The 25,763-nt window shown below is 33.4% G+C and overlaps 1 protein-coding gene across 10 annotated transcripts in view; it reads left to right on the top strand.

Moving 5' to 3' along the window:
• The window catches only part of LOC143241797 (conserved oligomeric Golgi complex subunit 1-like), a 34,947-nt gene extending 9,347 nt beyond the window's left edge, over window positions 1-25,600 (top strand). For 9 of the 10 annotated variants that reach the window (XM_076485044.1, XM_076485040.1, XM_076485042.1 and 6 more), the window contains exons 9-16: window positions 2,625-2,711; window positions 9,108-9,145; window positions 12,041-12,160; window positions 13,115-13,177; window positions 13,332-13,397; window positions 17,731-17,812; window positions 22,089-22,194; window positions 25,501-25,600. In XM_076485044.1, the coding sequence (XP_076341159.1) occupies window positions 2,625-2,711; window positions 9,108-9,131 (111 nt within the window). In that variant the 3' untranslated portion in view covers window positions 9,132-9,145; window positions 12,041-12,160; window positions 13,115-13,177; ... (2 more) ...; window positions 22,089-22,194; window positions 25,501-25,600. Of the gene's footprint in view, window positions 1-2,624; window positions 2,712-9,107; window positions 9,146-12,040; window positions 12,199-13,114; window positions 13,178-13,331; window positions 13,398-17,730; window positions 17,813-22,088; window positions 22,195-25,500 lie in introns of those variants that run through there. The other variant, XM_076485037.1, reaches the window with a different exon arrangement.
• Window positions 25,601-25,763: the final 163 nt, after the last annotated feature.

Here is a 25,763-nt window from a genome sequence, read left to right as displayed (position 1 = left end):
CACACAATATTTCAGTTTACCCTAACAACATTTAAATAAATGTTATGATTTTTTTATCCATCAATAATTCATTTGTTGAAGTTTGAAGTGAAACTCTCAAGAAACTTCCTTGATAAAGTTTATATCATCGTAGCTGACTCTAGCAAGTTTACGGGAACTGGCATGGCCAGGTGGTTAAAGTGCTTGACTTGTAATCCGAGGATTGCAGGTTTGAATCCCTGTCACATCAAGCATGCTTGCTCTTTCAGCTGTGGGGGAGTTATAATGTGACAGTAAATCCCACTATTTGTTGGTAAAAAGAGTAGCCCAAGAGTTGGTGGTGGATGATGATGACCAGCTGCCTTCCCTCTAGTGTTACACTGCTAAATTAAGAATGGTTAGTGCAAATAGCCCTTATGTAGCTTTGTGCAAAATTCAAAACAAACAAACCAACAAGTTTAAAGTTATAGGTGAAGATCTCGCCCAATAGAGAGAGAGAGAGAAAATAAACTTCAAAGACTCCTATTAAAACTAAAGGAAGAGAATACAATATTTTACCAACAGGTTAGACCTGTTGAATCACACAGTGGTATTATGTATGGTCTGTCTAAACTACTAAAAGTAGCTGTACCCATCAGACCTGCTGTACCTAACAGGATCACACAGTTATAAACTAGCTGTATTTATAAACAAGTTTTTCTTCTGTTTACTAAGAACAACTTTACTGTTAGAGTCTGTTGACTTCTCTGATTTTGTCAAGTCTATAGAATATGATTTATCTGCAAATGTCACAAGTTTTATTAAATTATTATACACTAACTTTCCACTTTATCACATAATCAGATTAAGTTCTGATTTAATATTTCTTGATAACACTAAAGTCAATGGCTTAACTAAACTCAAATTTATTGATGTACTTAAAATTGCAATCAAAGAATCTCACTTTGTCTTTAATAATAAGATATACAATAAAATTAGTGGTGCAGCCATAGGCTCACCCCTTGCTCCCATACAATTTAATTTGTTCTTGTCTTAGTCATAGGCTCACCATTTGCTCCCATATAATTTAATTTGTTCTTGTCTCATCATGAAACAAACTGGCTCCAGTCATTTCTATCCAGATTTAAACTTCTAGCTAATAAGAGACACGTTAATGACATTGTTATTGTATTCATAAACAAAATAAGAAGTTTCAAGATTCCTTAAATTCAAAGTAAATGAACATCCGGTTCATAATGTAAGAGCAACATGAATCTAAGCTGCCATTTTCAGTAAGAACAACAGACTTGAAACCAAGTACTACCACAAACCAACCTGTACTGTCATTTCAGCACAGTTACATCTGACTGCTACAAAACTGATTTAATAATTATTTTAGATCGTAGAGTGTATAAACTTGCCAGGTTTTATGGTTATTTTCATGATGAACTTACCAATATTAAAAAATTATTTGATTAAAATTCCCTCTAGCATTCACCAACAAAAGTATTCTTAAATGTATTAAAAAAACCTACTTTTGCAAAATTCCTGACTTCAGTATTCTTAAACATCTTATCACCTTGGTGTTACCTTCCACTGGTTTCCTCAGCATCAAACTAAAAAGTAAAATTAATAACATTCCATAAGTCAGCTTATTTCCAAGTTAGCCTAAGAGTAATCTTCAAAAGGAATAAAGAAATAGGTTTTTCCTCAAGAAAATCACTAATAGTATACAGATATTTGTGTCCTTGTATGTGGTAAACAACTTGTATGTTAGCTACCATCGTGGAGGACCACGTATGTATCAGTCTTTTCACTAACTTTGGAATTTACAACCACCTGAGCAACGACTATTAAAAAACCAAACAGTGAACACTTCAAAATAATAGACTTGCCAAAAGATGAATGGATTCTAAGAATAATAGAAGTATTCATGTTACTTACAGCCTACGAATAACAGAAGTATTCATGTTACTTACAACCTAAGAATAACAGAAGTATTCATGTTACTTACAGCCTAAGAATAACAGAAGTATTCATGTTACTTACAGCCTAAGAATAACAGAAGTATTCATGTTACTTACAGCCTAAGAATAACAGAAGTATTCATGTTACTTACAGCCTAAGAATAACAGAAGTATTCATGTTACTTACAGCCTAAGAATAACAGAAGTATTCATGTTACTTACAGCCTAAGAATAACAGAAGTATTCATGTTACTTACAGCCTAAGAATAACAGAAGTATTCATGTTACTTACAGCCTACGAATAACAGAAGTATTCATGTTACTTACAGCCTACGAATAACAGAAGTATTCATGTTACTTACAGCCTACGAATAACAGAAGTATTCATGTTACTTACAGCCTACGAATAACAGAAGTATTCATGTTACTTACAGCCTACGAATAACAGAAGTATTCATGTTACTTGCAGCCTACGAATAACAGAAGTATTCATGTTACTTACATCCTAAACTAAACAATCAACTAGCTATTTCACTGCATCTCAAACTATTATCTGAGATGAGCAAAATTAGAAATTTTTCATTCTATTCAAACTAGTGTTACATGAACTAGAAGTTTAAAATTAAGGAAATTAGTGTCGTATTTGAAACCATTTAAGCCTAGATGTTTTGAAAATTCACACCACTTCTTCATGTTTAGGATGTTGCTAAAGCTCTAGCCTGTATTGTGTTGTTAAGGGACTCGACTCCTGATGCAGTGTTTCGTGAGTACATGGAAGCTAGGAAGGTAAGATATGGTTAATGACAAATTTAACTCAACTAATTTATTTAAACCACAGTATTGTGGAAAGAGTTCTGTATGTTTTATGTTAAAAGTTGAAAACCTTACCTGATTGTAAAATGTGTGAAATACAAAATAGATTAAAAATACATTTAACTTCTGAGATAATAAAGTGATAACTGCATTTAGACCAAGCATTATAAAATATGTAACCCTAGAGTATCTAAAGAAATCTTATACTTTGTGCTACATCTAAGGATGGATTTCATAAACTTCTGAAGTAGCTGTGAAGGAATACAAACCAATAACTGGTCACTTCTTGACCTTGTGATATGATGTAGCCAACATATTTAAAAAGAGAAACTCGTTGTTTGTACAGACCAGATGGTGCATTAGTAGCTCTGGAATATGTGCAAGGTTTTTGAATATCCTGATTTACTTGAATTTCATGTAGACTGGAGTGAAAGTGGAAAATTCATGGATAAAATAACATATAAACCCGCTTCTCAAACTAACTAACATGTACAACAGCTAAAAACTTTTAATATGCCAAAGGTGTTAGTAACTTGTGGAAAACATTTTAAAATAACAGGATGGTAAAATTGATTTATAAATCTCTACAAGGAGCTCACAGTGACTTATTCAGTGTAGTCTCACTTGACGAGGTACCAACTGTATCCACTGTAACTTGTTCACACTTGATGAGATACCACCTGTATCCACAGTAACTTGTTTAGTGTAGTCATACTTGGTGAGGTACTGCCTGTATCCACAGTAACTTATTCAGTGTAGCCACACTTGGTGAGGTACTGCCTGTATCCACAGTAACTTATTCAGTGTAGCCACACTTGGTGAGATACCACCTGTATCCACTGTAACTTGTTCACACTTGATGAGATACCACCTGTATCCACTGTAACTTGTTCACACTTGATGAGATACCACTTGTATCCACTGTAACTTGTTCACACTTGATGAGATACCACTTGTATCCACTGTAACTTGTTTAGTGTAGCCACACTTGGTGAGATACCACCTGTATCCACTGTAACTTGTTCACACTTGGTGAGATACCACCTGTATCCACTATAACTTGTTCACACTTGGTGAGATACCACCTGTATCCACTGTAACTTGTTCACACTTGGTGAGATACCACCTGTATCCACTGTAACTTGTTCACACTTGGTAAGATACCACCTGTATCCACTGTAACTTGTTCACACTTGATGAGATACCACCTGTATCCACTGTAACTTGTTCACACTTGATGAGATACCACTTGTATCCACTGTAACTTGTTCACACTTGATGAGATACCACTTGTATCCACTGTAACTTGTTCACACTTGATGAGATACCACCTGTATCCACTGTAACTTGTTCACACTTGATGAGATACCACCTGTATCCACTGTAACTTGTTCACACTTGATGAGATACCACCTGTATCCACTGTAACTTGTTCACACTTGATGAGATACCACCTGTATCCACTGTAACTTGTTCACACTTGATGAGATACCACCTGTATCCACTGTAACTTGTTCACACTTGATGAGGTACCACCTGTATCCACTGTAACTTGTTCACACTTGATGAGGTACCACCTGTATCCACTGTAACTTGTTCACACTTGATGAGGTACCACCTGTATCCACTGTAACTTGTTCACACTTGATGAGATACCAGCTGTATCCACAGTAACTTGTTCACACTTGATGAGGTACCACCTGTATCCACTGTAACTTGTTCACACTTGATGAGATACCAGCTGTATCCACAGTAACTTGTTCACACTTGATGAGATACCAGCTGTATCCACAGTAACTTGTTTAGTGTAGCCACACTTGGTGAGATACCACCTGTATCCACTGTAACTTGTTCACACTTGATGAGATACCAGCTGTATCCACAGTAACTTGTTCACACTTGATGAGGTACCAACTGTATCCATTGTAACTTGTTCACACTTGATGAGATACCAGCTGTATCCACAGTAACTTGTTCACACTTGATGAGATACCAGCTGTATCCACAGTAACTTGTTCACACTTGGTGAGATACCAGCTGTATCCACTGTAACTTGTTCACACTTGGTGAGATACCAGCTGTATCCACAGTAACTTGTTTAGTGTAGTTACACTTGGTGAGATACCACCTGTATCCACTGTAACTTGTTCACACTTGATGAGATACCAGCTGTATCCACAGTAACTTGTTTAGTGTAGTCTCACTTGGTGAGGTACCACCTGTATCCACAGTAACTTGTTTAGTGTAGTCTCACTTGGTGAGGTACCACCTGTATCCACAGTAACTTGTTTAGTGTAGTCTCACTTGGTGAGGTACCAACTGTATCCACAGTGACTTGTTTAGTGTAGTCACACTTGGTGAGGTACCACCTGTATCCACAGTGACTTGTTTAGTGTAGCCACACTTGGTGAGGTACCACCTGTATCCACAGTAACTTGTTTAGTGTAGTCTCACTTGGTGAGCTACCACCTGTATCTACTGTAACTTGTTCACACTTGATGAGATATCACTTGTATCCACTGTAACTTGTTCACACTTGATGAGATACCACCTGTATCCACTGTAACTTGTTTAGTGTAGCCACACTTGGTGAGATACCACCTGTATCCACTGTAACTTGTTCACACTTGATGAGATACCAGCTGTATCCTCAGTAACTTGTTTAGTGTAGCCACACTTGGTGAGCTACTGCCTGTATCCACAGTAACTTGTTTAGTGTAGTCACACTTGGTGAGATACCACCTGTATCCACTGTAACTTGTTCACACTTGGTGAGATACTGCCTGTATCCACTGTAACTTGTTCACACTTGGTGAGATACCACCTGTATCCACTGTAACTTGTTCACACTTGGTGAGATACCACCTGTATCCACTGTAACTTGTTCACACTTGGTGAGATACCACCTGTATCCACTGTAACTTGTTCACACTTGGTGAGATACCACCTGTATCCACTGTAACTTGTTCACACTTGGTGAGATACCACCTGTATCCACTGTAACTTGTTCACACTTGGTGAGATACCACCTGTATCCACTGTAACTTGTTCACACTTGGTGAGATACCACCTGTATCCACTGTAACTTGTTCACACTTGGTGAGATACCACCTGTATCCACTGTAACTTGTTCACACTTGGTGAGATACCACCTGTATCCACTGTAACTTGTTCACACTTGGTGAGATACCACCTGTATCCACTGTAACTTGTTCACACTTGGTGAGATACCACCTGTATCCACTGTAACTTGTTCACACTTGGTGAGATACCACCTGTATCCACTGTAACTTGTTCACACTTGGTGAGATACCACCTGTATCCACTGTAACTTGTTCACACTTGGTGAGATACCACCTGTATCCACTGTAACTTGTTCACACTTGGTGAGATACCACCTGTATCCACTGTAACTTGTTCACACTTGGTGAGATACCACCTGTATCCACTGTAACTTGTTCACACTTGGTGAGATACCACCTGTATCCACTGTAACTTGTTCACACTTGATGAGATACCACCTGTATCCACTGTAACTTGTTTAGTGTAGTCTCACTTGGTGAGGTACCAACTGTATCCACAGTGACTTGTTTAGTGTAGCCACACTTGGTGAGGTACCACCTGTATCCACAGTGACTTGTTTAGTGTAGCCACACTTGGTGAGGTACCACCTGTATCCACAGTGACTTGTTTAGTGTAGCCACACTTGGTGAGGTACCACCTGTATCCACAGTGACTTGTTTAGTGTAGCCACACTTGGTGAGGTACCACCTGTATCCACAGTGACTTGTTTAGTGTAGCCACACTTGGTGAGGTACCACCTGTATCCACAGTGACTTGTTTAGTGTAGCCACACTTGGTGAGGTACCACCTGTATCCAAAGTGACTTGTTTAGTGTAGCCACACTTGGTGAGGTACCACCTGTATCCACAGTGACTTGTTTAGTGTAGCCACACTTGGTGAGGTACCACCTGTATCCACAGTAACTTGTTTAGTGTAGTCTCACTTGGTGAGCTACCACCTGTATCCACTGTAACTTGTTCACACTTGATGAGATACCACCTGTATCCACAGTAACTTGTTTAGTGTAGTCACACTTGGTGAGGTACTGCCTGTATGTTTGTGCAGCATGTTATTCATGAATATGGGTACCTTTTAAACATTGTTGTACTGCTCATAAGAACACTTGTCACTAATTTTTGAAGGTCACCAAGAGTGGAATTTCAATATTACTCATTTATAGTTTTATTGAAGGATCAGAAATACTTTATCTGGTTTCAATGAGAGGCTTAACTTTGAATCTGTTGATTAATTTGAGTGTTAGATAAATTGTAACTGTAGTGAGGGTTATGTTGTGTACTTCACTATTTGCTTTGACCATGAGACTTTTATCTAAAGTGCTGACATGCCTAGGTATCAACTGAAAGTAAAGAGGCACAGGGCACTAAACTTGCAATCGAATCTTATCACTCAATATGCTTGTTGTGAGAGAATTGTAATGTAATGATTAATTCCACTATTTATTGGTAAAGAGTAGTGTAAGAGCTGGTGCTGGGTGATGTTGACTGGCTGCATTTCAGGAATTTATACAAACAAACTGATGAATTTCTCTTTGGCACATTGTGTTACTATATTAACATTTGTTTTCAGTGAAATTATTTTATCTGTTATTATTTCTACCCTGTCTCTATACAGTATTGATCAATATGACCAACCTTGTAACCACCAAAACAAAAAAGGAAAAAAATCTATATTACCCGCTGTTTTTAAAATGACTTCAAGTTGTAATATGAAATTGTTTGTTTTATCCTAAGTAGCTTTAAATTTTATTGTTTTATTGCCCCTTTTGTTTGCCCTTTGAACCATGTCCTAACTACTATCCATGCCATTACAAGTTGTGACTTGGAGCACATGTACTTGAAGTTTCACTATTAGATTACATTACTTGCGTGCTGCTCACATGTGTGTGTGTTGTAAAGCATTTTCATGTTATTATTACTTATTTTACCTTATGTAATCTTTACTAACCTAAAATAGACCCTATTTTTACATTTTATTTACTTCTGTAATAGTAACTAATGAATAAAATAAACATTGAAACACAAGAAGTAAAGTACTGACCCAGTATTCTTTTCCTTTCTGTTGATTGTCAAGGACACACAAGTCTACTGTTTTATATTAATGGTAGTATTGCAGTAAATACTTTTTATTTAATTAAATAATTCACAAGATAACAGTCAAAGATGCAAAAAGTAGACAGTTTTCCTGTCGTTCTAACTATGTGACAGGAGCTGTTAAAATTCATTCAAGGTAGTTGTTACAATTCTCACTAGAATGTTGCTTGTACTCTGAATGAAATTGACTGTTATCTGTTCAGATCACAATAAATACAATAAATTGATAGACGAAAACGTTGACTTTCTATTGGTTAAATGTAATATATACAATTAAACATAACGGAGAGGTTGTGGGAGATATGGGTGTGGCAGAATGGGTCTGATTTTTCTATTGATAGCTCTGTAACAAAACAAAATATGAGACAACAAAAATGATGATTTGTCTGAGCAATGACAATTTTATGGTGATTAATTTCATACTTTTTCAAGGAGTGATAGATAAAATAGAAAGTGAAAAGTGCTTACAGATAATTTGTCACATGTGTCATATTAGAGGATATTCAGGATTTTTTTTAAACATTTCCTTGTAGATTTAGGAACATAAAACTTGTATACTATTAAAATATGAATTATTCGCTAAGAATTTATCATGCATAATATAGAATAGCTGGGTTGAAAGGGATAATTTGTTGTTATTCAAACAATTTGTATGGTGATACTCTTGAAATAACTGAGTGTGTATTTAAACAGAATTTATTGAAATAAATCATTTTGTTATTGAGTGTCTGTGTTTTAATATCACATTATAAAATGAATTTTTTCATGATGACAAGAAACCCACTTGAAGTAAAAATGTATCTCAAGGTGGCTTGTATGGGTATTAAAACTTTTATTAAAAAAAAGTAGAGAACAACATTTTGACCTTTATAAGGACATCTTCAGGTTACCAACTGTCTTGAAAATGAATTTTTATCTGTAACTTACTTCTTTGTCATTGTTTTAGATTCTAAACGATGTTTGTTATAGAACAAGTTTTGATGGGTCTCATACATACCCTTAGTGAAGTGCACCCACAAACAAGATATAATAATTTTACACTGCAAAATATTTCATTCATTTCATCAATGCATCTTGAGTTTGACTGTTGTTTGAAAATAGATACTTTTAGCTTGAAAAATGTATAAACTGATTTGAAATTGTTCATAATAGGCAGAGATTTTTTTTTTATATATACTTTGTTTTTTCCTGTCAGGTTACAGTTCAACAGATTTTTTAAACCAGAAAGACAAGGTAATAATTAACTTGGTATTTCAACCATATTCTTTATATTTGTGACTTAGCCTTAACCACAAGTTTTGCTTAACACTGAAATGTTCGTTTTGTTTTTTTGGGTGGGGGTGGGATTTTATATACAACTTAATTTGTATTGGGCTAATGGGAAAAAAATGTTGAAACATCTGTATGAAACAATCTATTCTTTTAAATGTAAAACCTATCATTGTAGGTGTTTAGTGTTATCCTGGTAGAAATGTATTTGGAGATTTATTTTTAGGAATTGGAACATTTTTGTTTGTATTCAGTGTATCTGTTATATATTGTGATATATTTAACTGTAGATAATATAAAGTAAGCTTAGAAAATCTTGTGTAGCATTTTATTTGGGCCTGGCATGGCTAGTTGGTTAAGGCACTCAACTCATAATCCAAGGGCAGTGGGTTTAAAACATGCTTTCCCTTTGAGTTGTGGGGGCATTATAATGTGACAGTCAGTCTCACTATTTGTTGGTAAAAGAGTAGCCCAAGAGTTGGCAGTGGATGGTGATGACTAGCTGCCTTCCCTCTAGTTTAACACTGCTAAATTAGGAAGGGCTAGCACAGATAGCCCTCATGTAGATTTCTACAAAATTCAAAACAAACAAACATCTGCACCTGTGGAACATCTCTTATAACTGTAACTTGTGGAAAACGTAACTTTGGAATTTTCAGGCTAACACGTATACTGCAGTTTGAAATTTGTAATGATGTTATCACTTAGTAGTTTGTTGTTTTCTTTTCTTTTCAATACAGATATATTTATAAAACTTAATTGTTCTCCAGTGAAACTTGAATTGACTGTATCTGAACTGGTGAGCACCTTTTAGGCATTAAATAAATGTTAGTTTCAAAGTTTAAGTGGAGAAGATAGTTCTTTTATTTCAATAATTTTCAGCCAAAAAAAATTTGATATTTTGTCAGTGTGTAATTTGTACATAAAAATGTTCAAACTTTCACTTTCATACTTCTCTAATTAGTAACCTGTTACTTTTCTATCATTTTTCTACTTGTGGGAAAACTTAGGTTTAAATTTTCTAAATAAGTGCCATTTGTTGAGAATATAATTATTTATGTTTTGTTTATCACATGTTCCCCCCCCCCTTTACTGACTTTGTTACTAAAGGTTTTTAAGTTCCACCCCTTTTTATGATCTCGCAACATGTGATCTGAACAGCTAGTAACGAACCCTAACTTTAAAAATATCTCTAGGGTGGGCCCAGCATGGCTAAGCACGCATAAGCGCGTGCGACTTCGTAATCTGAGGGTCGCGAGTTCGCATCCGCATCACGCCAAACATGCTCGCCCTCCCAGCCGTGGGGGCATTATAATGTGATGGTCAATCCCACTATTTGTTGGTAAAAGAGTAGCCCAAGAGTTGGCGGTGGGTGGTGATGACTAGCTGCCTTCCCTCTAGTCTTACACTACTAAATTAGGGATGGCTAGCACAGATAGCCCTCGAGTAGCTTTGTGCGAAATTCAAAACAAAGACAAAATCTCTAAGGTGTATATAAATATGATTAGACAGAGCAGGTTATTTATGGTATTGTACAGTGTTTGAAGCTCCTGTAGATGTGAACAAAGATATCTTGGATTCAAACAAACCTTTGATGTGTAAATATTTGTATAGTTTCTTCAGATGCTATTTTCATTCTTCAAAAGGTTTTTGTATTAATTTCCAAATGTGTTTGATATCTACAGACATTTTCTTCTATGATAAGACATCTGGTAAGTCTATCAAGTACGGTAGGCAGTGACAAGATATTCTGATGACTACTGTTTGGATTATAGAACAGTATTGTCAAGTTTGTCATATTGAAACACTAATAAAATAATTTGTAGAAAATAAACTTTGTGCCTTAACTGAAAACATTGTTAAAAATCATCACAATATCTTGCTTGAAAATTATGATGTCCTTTTAAAATGTCACTAATACACCTCAGTTTTCACAGATTACCATTAGAAGTAGTGATTACTTCAACCAACAAAATTAATTATCAAAAGGAAATGAACATCGATCAAATTGAAACTAACTGGACATATCAAAATGGAACTTTCTAATAAATATTCTAAAAAATTGTAATTTTAAGATAAAAGGAATAATATTTAATGCTTTTCCCAAAACAATTTCTGACAGTGAAGTGCCCCCTCCCATTACAGTGGTTAGTCTATGGATGTACAATGCTAAAATCAGGGATTCGATTCACCTTGGTGGGCTCAGCAGATAGCCTGATGTGGCTTTGCTATAACAAAAACTCGCATACAGTGAAGCTTAAAAAATTTCACAATCTACTAATATAAGAAAAATAAATGAAATGAATGAATTTTTATAAATACTGTTTTAACATATTAACTGTGGCTGTTCTAATTACAAGTTTGTAAGCCAAGTACCATATACGGCACAGTTGTATTCAACTGCTGGAAGCCAGATTGTAACGTATGTGACAAATTAGCAGTCAGTGGGTTATATGTAAGTTATATCCTTCCAGTTTTGAAATGGTTAACACAAAACTGTGGATGTGTTAAATTATGAATTTATTATTTCATAACTTTTATATGTGGTTCAAATCTCAAGAAACTACTATAATTTTTATTCCAAAATAACTTGGCTTTTTATTGTTTTGAAGATAGAATTTTTATTTTGGACTAGGATTCAATAGCTTGCATATTTTTAGGGATGTTTTTAAATTTTCTGAATTATCTGTCAGAAGAAACGTGGTTTACAATTTTTATTGTAAATACATTAAGGTTTTTGGCTGTATTAACATTTAACAAATATGAAAATTACTTTGGATGCTTTATAAATTATAACTGTGAATAAGTTTATTGTTGAAGATTGAAAGGTTTATACCTGACCTGTTTGTTTGTTTTCAGGGACCACAGCAAAAATTCTAGTTTGTGAGCTAGTCCTACTTGTCATGAAGACGCTCCATGCTGTACACAGGGTGTGCTATGCTGGGGAAGAAACAACAAAAACCTTGGAAGGTGGAAGTGGTAACAGACTTCTTTGAACATATGTTTCAGATTTCTAGGTGACAGGAGATGTTTAAATAGTACAAAAGTTGTGTAAAGTATTAATAATAAAAAACACATGAAGTACTAATGAACTACCATAAAGTAGAAATGCTCATTTTTGACTGAAGCTAATTGCACCTGATGGGATAGAATTGATAGCAGAGTTTCCACTTTAATTTTTGAGTATAAATTTGTTTGTTTGTTTGTAGTACAAAGCTACACAAAGGGGCTGTCTATACTGTACCCACCACGAATATTGAAACTAGTTTCTGTCATTCTAGGTTTGTTCCATTGGAAGAGCTTGCATATGGAACATTTGGATTTTCTGTTTCAGTCAAATAGATCTTGAATCTTTTAAAAAATGTGATAGTGTAGTTAGGATGTCTGATTGTGGATTTGAGGTTCCAAGGTTCAGCCTCATTAATGTAAAAATAAAGTTGTGCTCTAGACCTTAATGCCATGTATGTAGTGTAAGAGTGCCATTATTTTGGTTAGTATTAGTGCTGTTTACTATGTACTTTCTTTCTCGTCTTATCAATTCAAAATAAAGGCTGGCTGGTGCAATGCAGGTAGACTGTGCAGCTTTGCAAGAATGATTAAAACAAACTCTTGCATGATGTAACAAATTTTCTATTTTTTGAAAAATTCTAGTAAAACAAAAACAAGTAACTCCATGTAGGTGTAGATTTTTTTGCTAGCTTTATGTTTCTAAATTTTGAGTTGTAGATCTACAAGTGAATGTATAACTAGCTGTTATTTAGGGAACCATGATTGTTACAACTGTTGAAAAAATAGTTGGACTTAAATTTCTGAATTCAGGTTTTCTGTAATGTTTTGAAACTTGTATGATTGTTTTCTTTTATAGTACTTTCTATTAAACATTTGCTGGCAATGTTGAAATTCATTTTTGTCATTGTTATTTGTTTCTTTTAGGATCAAAAGTAGATGATTTGCTAATAAAAACCTTAAGCGAAATAACCAGAAAGGATTCTGTTGGTGAGTGGGATTCATTTTGATATTTTTGTAATCAGTGTTTTATTGTGATGAAATTTTTTGTTTTCAATAATATTTAGCTGAATGGTTAGTCATCAATTTATTTGTTAGCTAATTATTTACCTGTTCATTAATGATATATAATAATTTTTTCAAGGCCCTGTTTCATTACTGAAACTTGACAAAACTCCGATATCCAAGTTTCTACCAACTACCATCACTGGTAAGACATACAAATAGCCTCTGAACCTTTATTTTATAAACATTTACTGACATTTAAAATAATTTTTGGATACTTTATTTACCAGCAAAATTTGATGAATAAATATATCTATCAATGTTAATTTCTTACAAAACTATACAGTAATTAAGGTGTTTTTAACTTTTACTGCATTCTACCATAGAACCTGTTCCCTCATAGAATCTTTGGAATATACTAGAATTCTTTCACTACATTTCTAAGACTTCTAGTGATTACATGTTACTTAAATCACTTGATGAAGTTATGTGACCACCACATACCTTCAGGGGGATAATATTTAGCAGAAGCTTTGGGATAAATCCTGAGGTTTCTCTCACATTCACTGCTATACTTCTACAGTTGTTTATTGCTGTTTAACCATGATAAAATAAAAATCGACTGTGCTATTTCACTTGTACATGAGGTTTTCATCCTTGTCACTTCATAAGACTCGAACCAGTGAATGTTGGAAAAATTGGTTTATTCTGAGCAAGTGTATATCACAGTGGATAATGTATGATACAGAGAGTAGTAGTAGGCGTAAGTATGCCATGTAAGTTATCCTTCATTACTGCTTAAAGACAAATGAACATGACATTTACCATTGAAACTATAAACAACCAGTTTTAGTGACTTTGTAACTATGTATCAAAATTGCAACATTATAACAAAATTACTAAGTGAAATTATCTGTAAGTAATAAACTGCTTAACTCTTGGAATGAATATCTTTTTATGTGTATGTCATAAGGTTTTAGTAAGTTACAATCAAAATTTAATTAAAGTATTTTCTTATCATGATATAAGAATAAATTTGGCATAAGAGTGAAGCTACTGCTCCAAATTTTAATATTATGTATGTTTAAGTTTTTTCATTTTATAAGGCAATATTTTAAAAATCCTCAGTTACCCATAGCATGAGGGTTACAACATTTGCTCTTCTCTAATTTGTTTACAATTTCCCATAGCATGAGGGTTACAACATTTGCTCTTCTCTAATTTGTTTACAATTTCCCATAGCATGAGGGTTACAACATTTGCTCTTCTCTAATTTGTTTACAATTTCCCATAGCATGAGGGTTACAACATTTGCTCTTCTCTAATTTGTTTACAATTTCCCATAGCATGAGGGTTACAACATTTGCTCTTCTCTAATTTGTTCACAATTTCCCATAGCATGAGGGTTACAACATTTGCTCTTCTCTAATTTGTTTACAATTTCCCATAGCATGAGGGTTACAACATTTGCTCTTCTCTAATTTGTTTACAATTTCCCATAGCATGAGGGTTACAACATTTGCTCTTCTCTAATTTGTTTACAATTTCCCATAGCATGAGGGTTGCAACATTTGCTCTTCTCTAATTTGTTTACAATTTCCCATAGCATGAGGGTTGCAACATTTGCTCTTCTCTAATTTGTTTACAATTTCCCATAGCATGAGGGGTTGCAACATTTGCTCTTCTCTAATTTGTTTACAATTTCCCATAGCATGAGGGTTGCAACATTTGCTCTTCTCTAATTTGTTTACAATTTCCCATAGCATGAGGGTTGCAACATTTGCTCTTCTCTAATTTGTTTACAATTTCCCATAGCATGAGGGTTACAACATTTGCTCTTCTCTAATTTGTTTACAATTTCCCATAGCGTGAGAGTTGCAACATTTGCTCTTCTCTAATTTGTTTACAATTTCCCATAGCATGAGGGTTACAACATTTGCTCTTCTCTAATTTGTTTACAATTTCCATAGCATGAGGGTTGCAACATTTGCTCTTCTCTAATTTGTTTACAATTTCCCATAGCATGAGGGTTGCAACATTTGCTCTTCTCTAATTTGTTTACAATTTCCCATAGCATGAGGGTTGCAACTTTTGCTCTTCTCTAATTTGTTTACAATTTCCCATAGCATGAGGGTTACAACATTTGCTCTTCTCTAATTTGTTTACAATTTTCCATAGCATGAGGGTTGCAACATTTGCTCTTCTCTAATTTGTTTACAATTTCCCATAGCATGAGGGTTGCAACATTTGCTTTTCTATAATTTGTTTACAATTTCCCATAGCATGAGGGTTGCAACATTTGCTCTTCTCTAATTTGTTTACAATTTCCCATAGCATGAGGGTTACAACATTTGCTCTTCTCTAATTTGATTACCACCTCCAAAAAGTACATAAATCACTGATTATAGTGTTGTCATCGTTTAGGTAAGGCATATCTTGTATCATTACACAGCCATAAAGACAAAAATCAGACTTTGCCATGTCCACCTATCACATCTTCTCTTCTCTAATCCAAGAAGTACAGAATGTAATGTAAATTACTTATTATAATGTTGTCATCGTTTAGGTAAGGCATATCTTGTATCATTACACAGCCATAAAGACAAAAAATCAGACTTTTGCCATGTCCACTTATCACATCTTCTCTTCTCTAATCCAAGAAGTACAGAATGTAATGTAAATTACTTATTATAATGTTGTCATCGTTTAGGTAAGGCATATCTTGTATCATTACACAGCCATAAAGACAAAAATCAGACTTTGCCATGTCCACTTATCACATCTTCTCTTCTCTAATCCAAGAAGTACAGAATGTAATGTAAATTACTTATTATAATGTTGTCATCGTTTAGGTAAGGCATATCTTGTATCATTACACAGCCATAAAGACAAAAATCAGACTTTGCCATGTCCACTTATCACATCTTCTCTTCTCTAATCCAAGAAGTACAGAATGTAATGTAAATTACTTATTATAATGTTGTCATTGCTAGTGCAAAACATAAATTTTAAACTTTCAATCTTGTTTAGTTACAGAGCCATGAAATACAGTTATACCCACATCCACCAGTTACATCCTCCCTTTCAGAAGTTACCAATAGTTCTTCTTAAACTTTATTCCAATGGGAACCACATCAACTAGCTTAATAATAAATTTTCACAGTGTAACCCATGTGTATCCTGACATTATGTAATACTGCCAAATGGTTTACACATGGGAACCACATCAACTAGCTTAATAATAAATTTTCACGGTGTAACCCATGTGTATCCTGACATTATGTAATACTGCCAAATGGTTTACAGACCTTTATAGTTAGAAAAGTTTCACATGGTTCAAAGGGTAATAAATCTGTTAGTAAGTACAATCAGATTTACACTGTTACGTGTTTCACATAAAGAAGTGTAGTTTCATGTTACAGTTTGAAGTCATTCTAGAAAATAAGATATTTACTTTGTATTGTTTTATAGTAATTACCATGCCAGTTAAATCGAACAGCCATATTTGGTGTTACAGTAGACAAAATAACAGATAAAATACAGTTTTACTGACACAAATTTGTAATTATTTACGAGGTTTAAGAGATTACAAAAAAGACTTTTGTAATTTTTCAAGTTAATAGAAGTACTTTTAATGATAAAATAACTTTGTTGTCAGACTAATAAATACATTTTTAATGGTACGATAGCGAGTCCGTAACTGTAAGGACCTAATGTTTGGTACAGTTTTATTTGCTGAAGTTGTTGTATGAAGTATAAAAATATTTTTTACAGTTTTGACATTTTGTAATCTCTAGAATATTCTAAATGAGTATCAAAATTTGTTTTCTATTTTCTTTATTATACCAATAACTGTAGTAATTATTATCAATGTAAAATTAAAATGTTTTTAAAATTAAGAAATATGTACATATCTTAAAAATAGAATACTGTTTAGATATAGAATACTGTTCACATGTGGAATAATGTTTAAATAGAGAATACTGTTTAGATATCTTTGGGTCATGTGCTTTCATTTCATTTATAGAGTATTCTTAATGTTTTCTTTTCTTTTCCAATACTTTATGCTTTTATTATTTTAAGCCAAAATGCAACCTGGTGCCCACAGTCTATTATTACCTACTGTTTGTGAGAGATGGTAAATACAGACAAAATGTTTGCACATATACTTTGTTTATAAATCTTAGTGAGATGGGAGACGAGTGAGTATACTTACAAAAATCATTAAACCATTCAAATATGAATTTTAAAACATAGATAATACATAATTAGCTAAAACATGAAAGTCTAGGACACCCATATCTACAACAGACATAAACAGAAGTTTGTTATTTCAAAAATTATCTGTTACTCATGAATACCCCATGATTATGAACTGGGTCAATTTGAACAAGTTTGTGTGGAGAGTTAGAAATTCATCTTTATGTTCATAATGATGAGAAAACCCACTTGTAGATAAAACTATATCTTTATGTTATTATTATTGAACTTCTGTGGTGTTAGAAAGTCTGTTCACATGTGATATTTATGGTTTTTAGATTTCCGTCCATCTTTTAAGAGTGATTTTTGTTCAGTTCATCCAGAAGTGCTGAAAGACGTTTGTCAACAGTGGACTGACCAGTAAGATAGTTTTCATGAGCTTACTAGTAAATGAATGAATTGATTATTGTTATGATAAGGATTATAATTATAAAAGTATAGTGAAGGTGTAACACTAATAGTGCTGATACTTCATAACTGTTGTCACAAGTTCTAATTAATATCTATCTTGTAAAATTTAACTTTGTGTTAATAGTGATTCACAATATTCTTGTGTGACAAATAACAGTACAGTTAAGGTACTTATTTTTTAAGCGATGAGTCGTGAGAAACGTGCTGTGTTTTTCATGCTTATAGAAATAATGGGGGGTTGTAACATCCAAAGCCTGGACTTTAGGGTTGTTTGGTAAATCCACCTGAGAAACAGCTCTGGTTATGTACATAAGAGAAATTTGCAAACTTGTATGTGGTAAAATACCTAAGATGCTTTTACAGTATTTAATTGTATGTATAGAGACTCAAAATGCATATCAGAGATGTTTTTTAAAAGTTTAGTTAGTCTATTTTATTATCTATATATATCCATAAGCTTGGCATTAAGTAATAGTGTATCCTTCAAATTTTTGTATTATATAATATTTAATTTCTTAATCTCTAAATAAAATATTCTTAACCTTGAAAATGGCTGTTTGATAAATTGTCATAATTATTTGTTAGTCTGAAGTTGTCCTATAAAAATATTTTATTTCATTACAGTTAATGTTAGAGAATATAGTAGATAAAATATAGAGGTTTACCAAATAATTTGTGATGTTCATTTAGATGGTTTTAGAGGATACACAAATGAAATAAGAAAATTGTAAAAAGATACAAGATGGAAAGAAATATTTCTATTGTTATCATGAAAATTACCTTTTACTCATAGTGACTCAATAAAGGCCTCGTACGTCCACACCAGATATTTATAATAAACTTCCTTGTATAAAAACATATTTTTTGAACACACTTTTAATGTTTACCAAAATCTACCCAAATTTCATGAAAATTCAATCAGAGTTATAGTTTCATGGTTACTGAACTAGATACAGAAGTAGTGGTCCAACCAAGTTGAATGTAGCTGGTTTAATTAGAGAAGAGACATTCACTTGACAACAAAACAATGATTTACAGTTTAAATAGTGTTATAGAACAATGTTTTATTGATCAAATAGTAAGTGGCTCAGTAGGTTGTAATTAAAATGTTGTGTGATCTAATGAGCTATTCTTGTTTGGGATGGAACTAATCAAATTTGAAATGTCATAACGTATTCTTATTTGCATAATCGTGTGGTACAGTTTGTTACTAGCGTAAGAGGAACAAACAGAAACAGTAGCTGAGCTCGCCATACGTGTCTTGTTTAGTACTGATGCCTTCTCAATATTATTATACTGATATCTTCCACCAAGTTCATTGTCTTGCTACTCTGGTCCATATTGTATAGTTCAGAGTAATTAGAATTCATAGCACTTATTAAATTGGTTCATAAACAACATATTCCAGCCAAAACCAGCACACACTACAGTGAACAACATTTAACATAAGCTTGTACGTATGAGATTGCAGTCTGCTGTCTTATTTACATGCCCAGGATTAGGTTCTCGAGTTTGGATACTAGAAGTGTGCAATCAACTTTGTCCCGAGATGCATGAGGCGTTAGTGGGCTTGACCTGCTTTAGTCCATGTTAGTTTGGATACTAGAAGTGTGCAATCAACTTTGTCCTGAGATGCATGAGGCATTAGTGGGCTTGACCTGCTTTAGTCCATGTTAGTTTGGATACTAGAAGTGTGCAATCAACTTTGTCCTGAGATGCATGAGGCATTAGTGGGCTTGACCTGCTTTAGTCCATGTTAGTTTGGATACTAGAAGTGTGCAATCAACTTTGTCCTGAGATGCATGAGACGTTAGTGGGCTTGACCTGCTTTAGTCCATGTTAGTTTGGATACTAGAAGTGTGCAATCAACTTTGTCCTGAGATGCATGAGGCGTTAGTGGGCTTGACCTGCTTTAGTCCACATTAGTTTGGATACTAGAAGTGTGCAATCAACTTTGTCCTGAGATGCATGAGGTGTTAGTGGGCTTGACCTGCTTTAGTCCATGTTAGATTAATGTGTTCTGCTTTAAACACACTCTTCATTGATTCAGATTCAAAATACATCAGGGAACATAAAGTGTAACTAGCACATGTTAGTTTTTAATGTTAACAAGACTTCTTAATACTTTAACTTAATTAGTGCTAAGATATTAACCTGTTGCATATGAAATGTCAAATTTCTAAAGGAAAATGTGAAACAAGTAAATTGTTGTGTAATTTATTTAATTAAAATAAACTACACTCTTTAAACACACTCTTCATTGATTCAGATTCAAAATACATCAGGGAACATAAAGTGTAACTAGCACATGTTAGTTTTTAATGTTAACAAGACTTCTTAATACTTTAACTTAATTAGTGCTAAGATATTAACCTGTTGCATATGAAATGTCAAATTTCTAAAGGAAAATGTGGAACAAGTAAATTGTTGTGTAATTTATTTAATTAAAATAATTTCCTTTAAACTCAACTTCTGCCAGTGAGTTGCAAGTTTATAAAACTTGGACGTCCTTTGATGCAGTGAAGTCTTCAAAGACACTTTCAAGTGATCTTTGGTTTGCAAACGTTTTTTCCCTTTAAAAATGTCCAATTGTTTAAAAGGTGATAATCTATAGGAGAAAGTAGTGGTAGATGATATAGCGCTTGATACCGAGGTTTGTTTAGTTTTGGACTGTAACATGAGACATGAGGTTGTGCATTATCATAAACCAGTATTGGTCCACTGCAGTTGACTGTTGCTGGATATTTTTGTTACAACTTTGGTTACAAAATTTCAAGTTCACAACAATATTTCTCTGCCGTGATTTTTTCTCCATGATTTACGACCACAAAATACTGATTTTGATGTACGTTTTGGAGCTTCTTTATATTCATGCTACTGACCAGATAGTTGTCAGTTGTAAAGTGTCCATTTTCACTGCAGGAGACAGTTCTATGGGTCATTTATTTGATAGGTTTCAGTCAGTTTGTGAGGTACACACCTGTTGATCTTTTCTACCTTACCAGTTGCTGCAAAATGTCTGGAAACTGTTGAATAATGAACACTGAGTGTGTCAGCAAGTTCTCTCGTGGTTTGACAGATATCTGATTCAACTAATGCCTCCAATTCTTTCTCATTAATGGCTGTATGAGGGTGGCCTGAGGCTTATCTTTAAGGCAATGTTACCAGAGAAAAATATCTTAAACCAATGCTGTACTGTGTGCTCATTAGCTCTGCCATCACAAAATACATGATTGATATTATGAGCTGCTATCATCATGCTGTGACTGGGCTTGAACCCGTACAAGAAAATTACACAAACATCAGTTTCATCTGTAGTGATGAAAATCAGTGTAAATATTAAATAATAAAGTGAGCTTGAAATGAACTGGACAGTATATTTTTTTTATTCTAACAAATATATGATAATGCTTTTCTTTCAGCCACTAAAACTTCAGACTCAAATTTGCAGATGAAAATCTGAACTTTTATATGCAATAACCTCATCCACTAACAAACTAATGTATACCAGGCTTTTTTCGTGTTTAATGTATATATACTGAAACAGATCTGTTCTTACCATGTTGTTTCATATGTATAATGTGTATATACTGAAACAGATCTGTCCTTACCATGTTGTTTCACATGTATAATGTGTATATACTGAAACAGATCTGTCCTTACCATGTTGTTTCACATGTTTAATGTGTATATATTGAAACAGATCTGTTCTTACCATGTTGTTTCACATGTTTAATGTGTATATACTGAAACAGATCTGTCCTTACCATGTTGTTTCACATGTATAATGTGTATATACTGAAACAGATCTGTCCTTACCATGTTGTTTCACATGTTTAATGTGTATATATTGAAACAGATCTGTCCTTACCATGTTGTTTCACATGTTTAATGTGTATATATTGAAACAGATCTGTCCTTACCATGTTGTTTCACATGTTTAATGTGTATATACTGAAACAGATCTGTCCTTACCATGTTGTTTCACATGTATAATGTGTATATACTGAAACAGATCTGTTCTTACCATGTTGTTTCACATGTATAATGTGTATATACTGAAACAGATCTGTTCTTACCATGTTTCACATGTATAATGTGTATATACTGAAACAAATCTGGTCTTGCTAGGTTGCTTCAGAGACAGTGAAGTTATTTATTGTTGAGATGTGTTGTATAATACACAGTAAACACACGTAAATATGATTTTTATTTGTTTTTACAGGGTTAGCAGGGACGTTGAGAAAGGTCTTTGGGAGCTATTGGAATGCATCAGAACTATGAAAGGAGTAGCTAATATCAGAGATGGTGTGTTTGAAGTCTTGTGTCAGGTAATGATATGTTCAAACCTATTAAGATTAAGCACATGTCAGACTATGCAGAAATTAGGTGAAGAAGGTATAATCAATTTCTTGTAATGTTCAATATTAAATAATAAATATTTATTAAATATTTAAAATAAATTTATATAATTTAATGTGTGTAAAAAAAACTTCCTATTAACTAAACATTTGTGTGAAATAAGAAAAGATTAATTTAAAAAATTGCAGTTAAATAGAATGAAAAGAAAGTGTGTTTAGCTGCTAAGTACAAAGTGTTAAAAATTCTGACTTATTAAAATCTTAAACCAAGACAAGACAGTAAAAATTACAAACTTTTGGTTTGTGATGGATTAGAGGAGTAACAGTAAAAGTTACAAACTTTTGGTTTGTGATGGATTAGAGGAGTAACAGTAAAAGTTACAAACTTTTGGTTTGTGATGGATTAGAGGAGTAACAGTAAAAGTTACAAACTTTTGGTTTGTGATGGATTAGAGGAGTAACAGTAAAAGTTACAAACTTTTGGATTGTGATGGATAAGAGGAGTAACAGTAAAAATTACAAACTTTTGGTTTGTGATGGATTAGAGGAGTAACAGTAAAAGTTACAAACTTTGGTTTGTGATGGATTAGAGGAGTAACAGTAAAAATTACAAACTTTAGTTTGTGATGGATTAGAGAGAGTAACAGTAAAAGTTACAAACTTTTGGTTTGTGATGGATTAGAGGAGTAACAGTAAAAATTACAAACTTTTGGTTTGTGATGGATTAGAGGAGTAACAGTAAAAGTTACAAACTTTTGGTTTGTGATGGATTAGAGGAGTAACAGTAAAAATTACAAACTTTTGGTTTGTGATGGATTAGAGGAGTAACAGTAAAAGTTACAAACTTTTGGTTTGTGATGGATTAGAGGAGTAACAGTAAAAGTTACAAACTTTGGTTTGTGATGGATTAGAGGAGTAACAGTAAAATTACAAACTTTTGGTTTGTGATGGATTAGAGGAGTAACAGTAAAATTACAAACTTTGGTTTGTGATGGATTAGAGGAGTAACAGTAAAATTACAAACTTTTGGTTTGTGATGGATTAGAAGGAGTAACAGTAAAAAGTACAACACTTTGGTTTGTGATGGATTAGAGGAGTAACAGTAAAAATTACAAACTTTTGGTTTGTGATGGATTAGAGGAGTAACAGTAAAAGTTACAAACTTTTGGTTTGTGATGGATTAGAGGAGTAACAGTAAAAGTTACAAACTTTGGTTTGTGATGGATTAGAGGAGTAACAGTAAAATTACAAACTTTGGTTTGTGATGGATTAGAGGAGTAACAGTAAAATTACAAACTTTGGTTTGTGATGGATTAGAGGAGTAACAGTAAAAGTTACAAACTTTGGTTTGTGATGGATTAGAGGAGTAACAGTAAAAATTACAAACTTTTGGTTTGTGATGGATTAGAGGAGTAACAGTAAAAGTTACAAACTTTTGGTTTGTGATGGATTAGAGGAGTAACAGTAAAAGTTACAAACTTTGGTTTGTGATGGATTAGAGGAGTAACAGTAAAATTACAAACTTTGGTTTGTGATGGATTAGAGGAGTAACAGTAAAAGTTACAAACTTTTGGTTTGTGATGGATTAGAGGAGTAACAGTAAAAGTTACAAACTTTTGGTTTGTGATGGATTAGAGGAGTAACAGTAAAAATTACAAACTTTTGGTTTGTGATGGATTAGAGGAGTAACAGTAAAAATTACAAACTTTTGGTTTGTGATGGATTAGAGGAGTAACAGTAAAAGTTACAAACTTTTGGTTTGTGATGGATTAGAGGAGTAACAGTAAAAATTACAAACTTTGGTTTGTGATGGATAAGAGGAGTAACAGTAAAATTACAAACTTTGGTTTGTGATGGATAAGAGGAGTAACAGTAAAATTACAAACTTTTGGTTTGTGATGGATTAGAGGAGTAACAGTAAAATTACAAACTTTGGTTTGTGATGGATAAGAGGAGTAACAGTAAAATTACAAACTTTTGGTTTGTGATGGATTAGAGGAGTAACAGTAAAATTACAAACTTTTGGTTTGTGATGGATTAGAGGAGTAACAGTAAAATTACAAACTTTTGGTTTGTGATGGATTAGAGGAGTAACAGTAAAATTACAAACTTTGGTTTGTGATGGATTAGAGGAGTAACAGTAAAATTACAAACTTTTGGTTTGTGATGGATTAGAGGAGTAACAGTAAAATTACAAACTTTTGGTTTGTGATGGATTAGAGGAGTAACAGTAAAATTACAAACTTTTGGTTTGTGATGGATTAGAGGAGTAACAGTAAAATTACAAACTTTTGGTTTGTGATGGATTAGAGGAGTAACAGTAAAAAAATTACAAACTTTTGGTTTGTGATGGATTAGAGGAGTAACAGTAAAATTACAAACTTTTGGTTTGTGATGGATTAGAGGAGTAACAGTAAAATTACAAACTTTTGGTTTGTGATGGATTAGAGGAGTAACAGTAAAAGTTACAAACTTTGGTTTGTGATGGATTAGAGGAGTAACAGTAAAATTACAAACTTTTGGTTTGTGATGGATTAGAGGAGTAACAGTAAAATTACAAACTTTTGGTTTGTGATGGATTAGAGGAGTAACAGTAAAATTACAAACTTTGGTTTGTGATGGATTAGAGGAGTAACAGTAAAATTACAAACTTTTGGTTTGTGATGGATTAGAGGAGTAACAGTAAAGTTACAAACTTTTGGTTTGTGATGGATTAGAGGAGTAACAGTAAAATTACAAACTTTGGTTTGTGATGGATTAGAGGAGTAACATTGCTTTTTTGCCATACACAACTGTTTTGCCTCTTAGTAGACATCTTAACTCATAGAATATCTACCATTCACTATGTTCACTAGAATTTCATCTCTCTTAACCACAGGGCACACAGTCTTCTAATTTGGTGACTGTCAGTATTATAAGTGATTACACTTAATATGGTAAAAAAACTGCATACGTGTGTCCTGTATCTTCAACAGACATGAAGTTTAGTTCTATTACTGTTTTCTTTGAGTTCCTAATGTGTCATAGTTTTTTCAGACAGGAAGAAATAAATGAACAAATTGATGAAATATCTATAGAAAGAAGAGAACTTATTGTAAGTACTGCTCAATGCCTGAAGAGTAGAAGGAACTGGTTCTTAACTGTCAAACTGTGTAGAATTTGTGTTGATATTATACTAAGATGGTTCTTTAATGTTAGTTACTGTGTTAATATTGTATTAGCTAAGGTGGTTTGGTAAGTAAGAACCATATAATAATTTTAATCCATATTATACAGAATGACTATACAGTTCGTTGGGAGCAGGCTTGTCATGATGTTCTTGGTAAATCTATGTCCATATGGGAAACATTCCTAAGGCCTGTTTTTATACACAGAATCAAGGTTTGTAATTAGTGCAGTTTTTGATAACCTGTTAATGTATTAGCTTCATTTGTTTTCATTTTAGAAATGTTAAACTCGCTTTGTTTCAATGATAAATATTTCATGACTTGTGATAATGCAGATATAATAATAAAGCATTTATACATACAGTCAAAATG

The sequence above is a fragment of the Tachypleus tridentatus genome, unplaced genomic scaffold, assembly GCF_004210375.1.
Source record: "Tachypleus tridentatus isolate NWPU-2018 unplaced genomic scaffold, ASM421037v1 Hic_cluster_1, whole genome shotgun sequence".
NCBI classification, from domain to species: Eukaryota; Metazoa; Arthropoda; class Merostomata; order Xiphosura; family Limulidae; genus Tachypleus; species Tachypleus tridentatus.
Note: the sequence above shows the minus strand (reverse complement) of the source record. Positions and strands in the feature narration are given on the sequence as shown.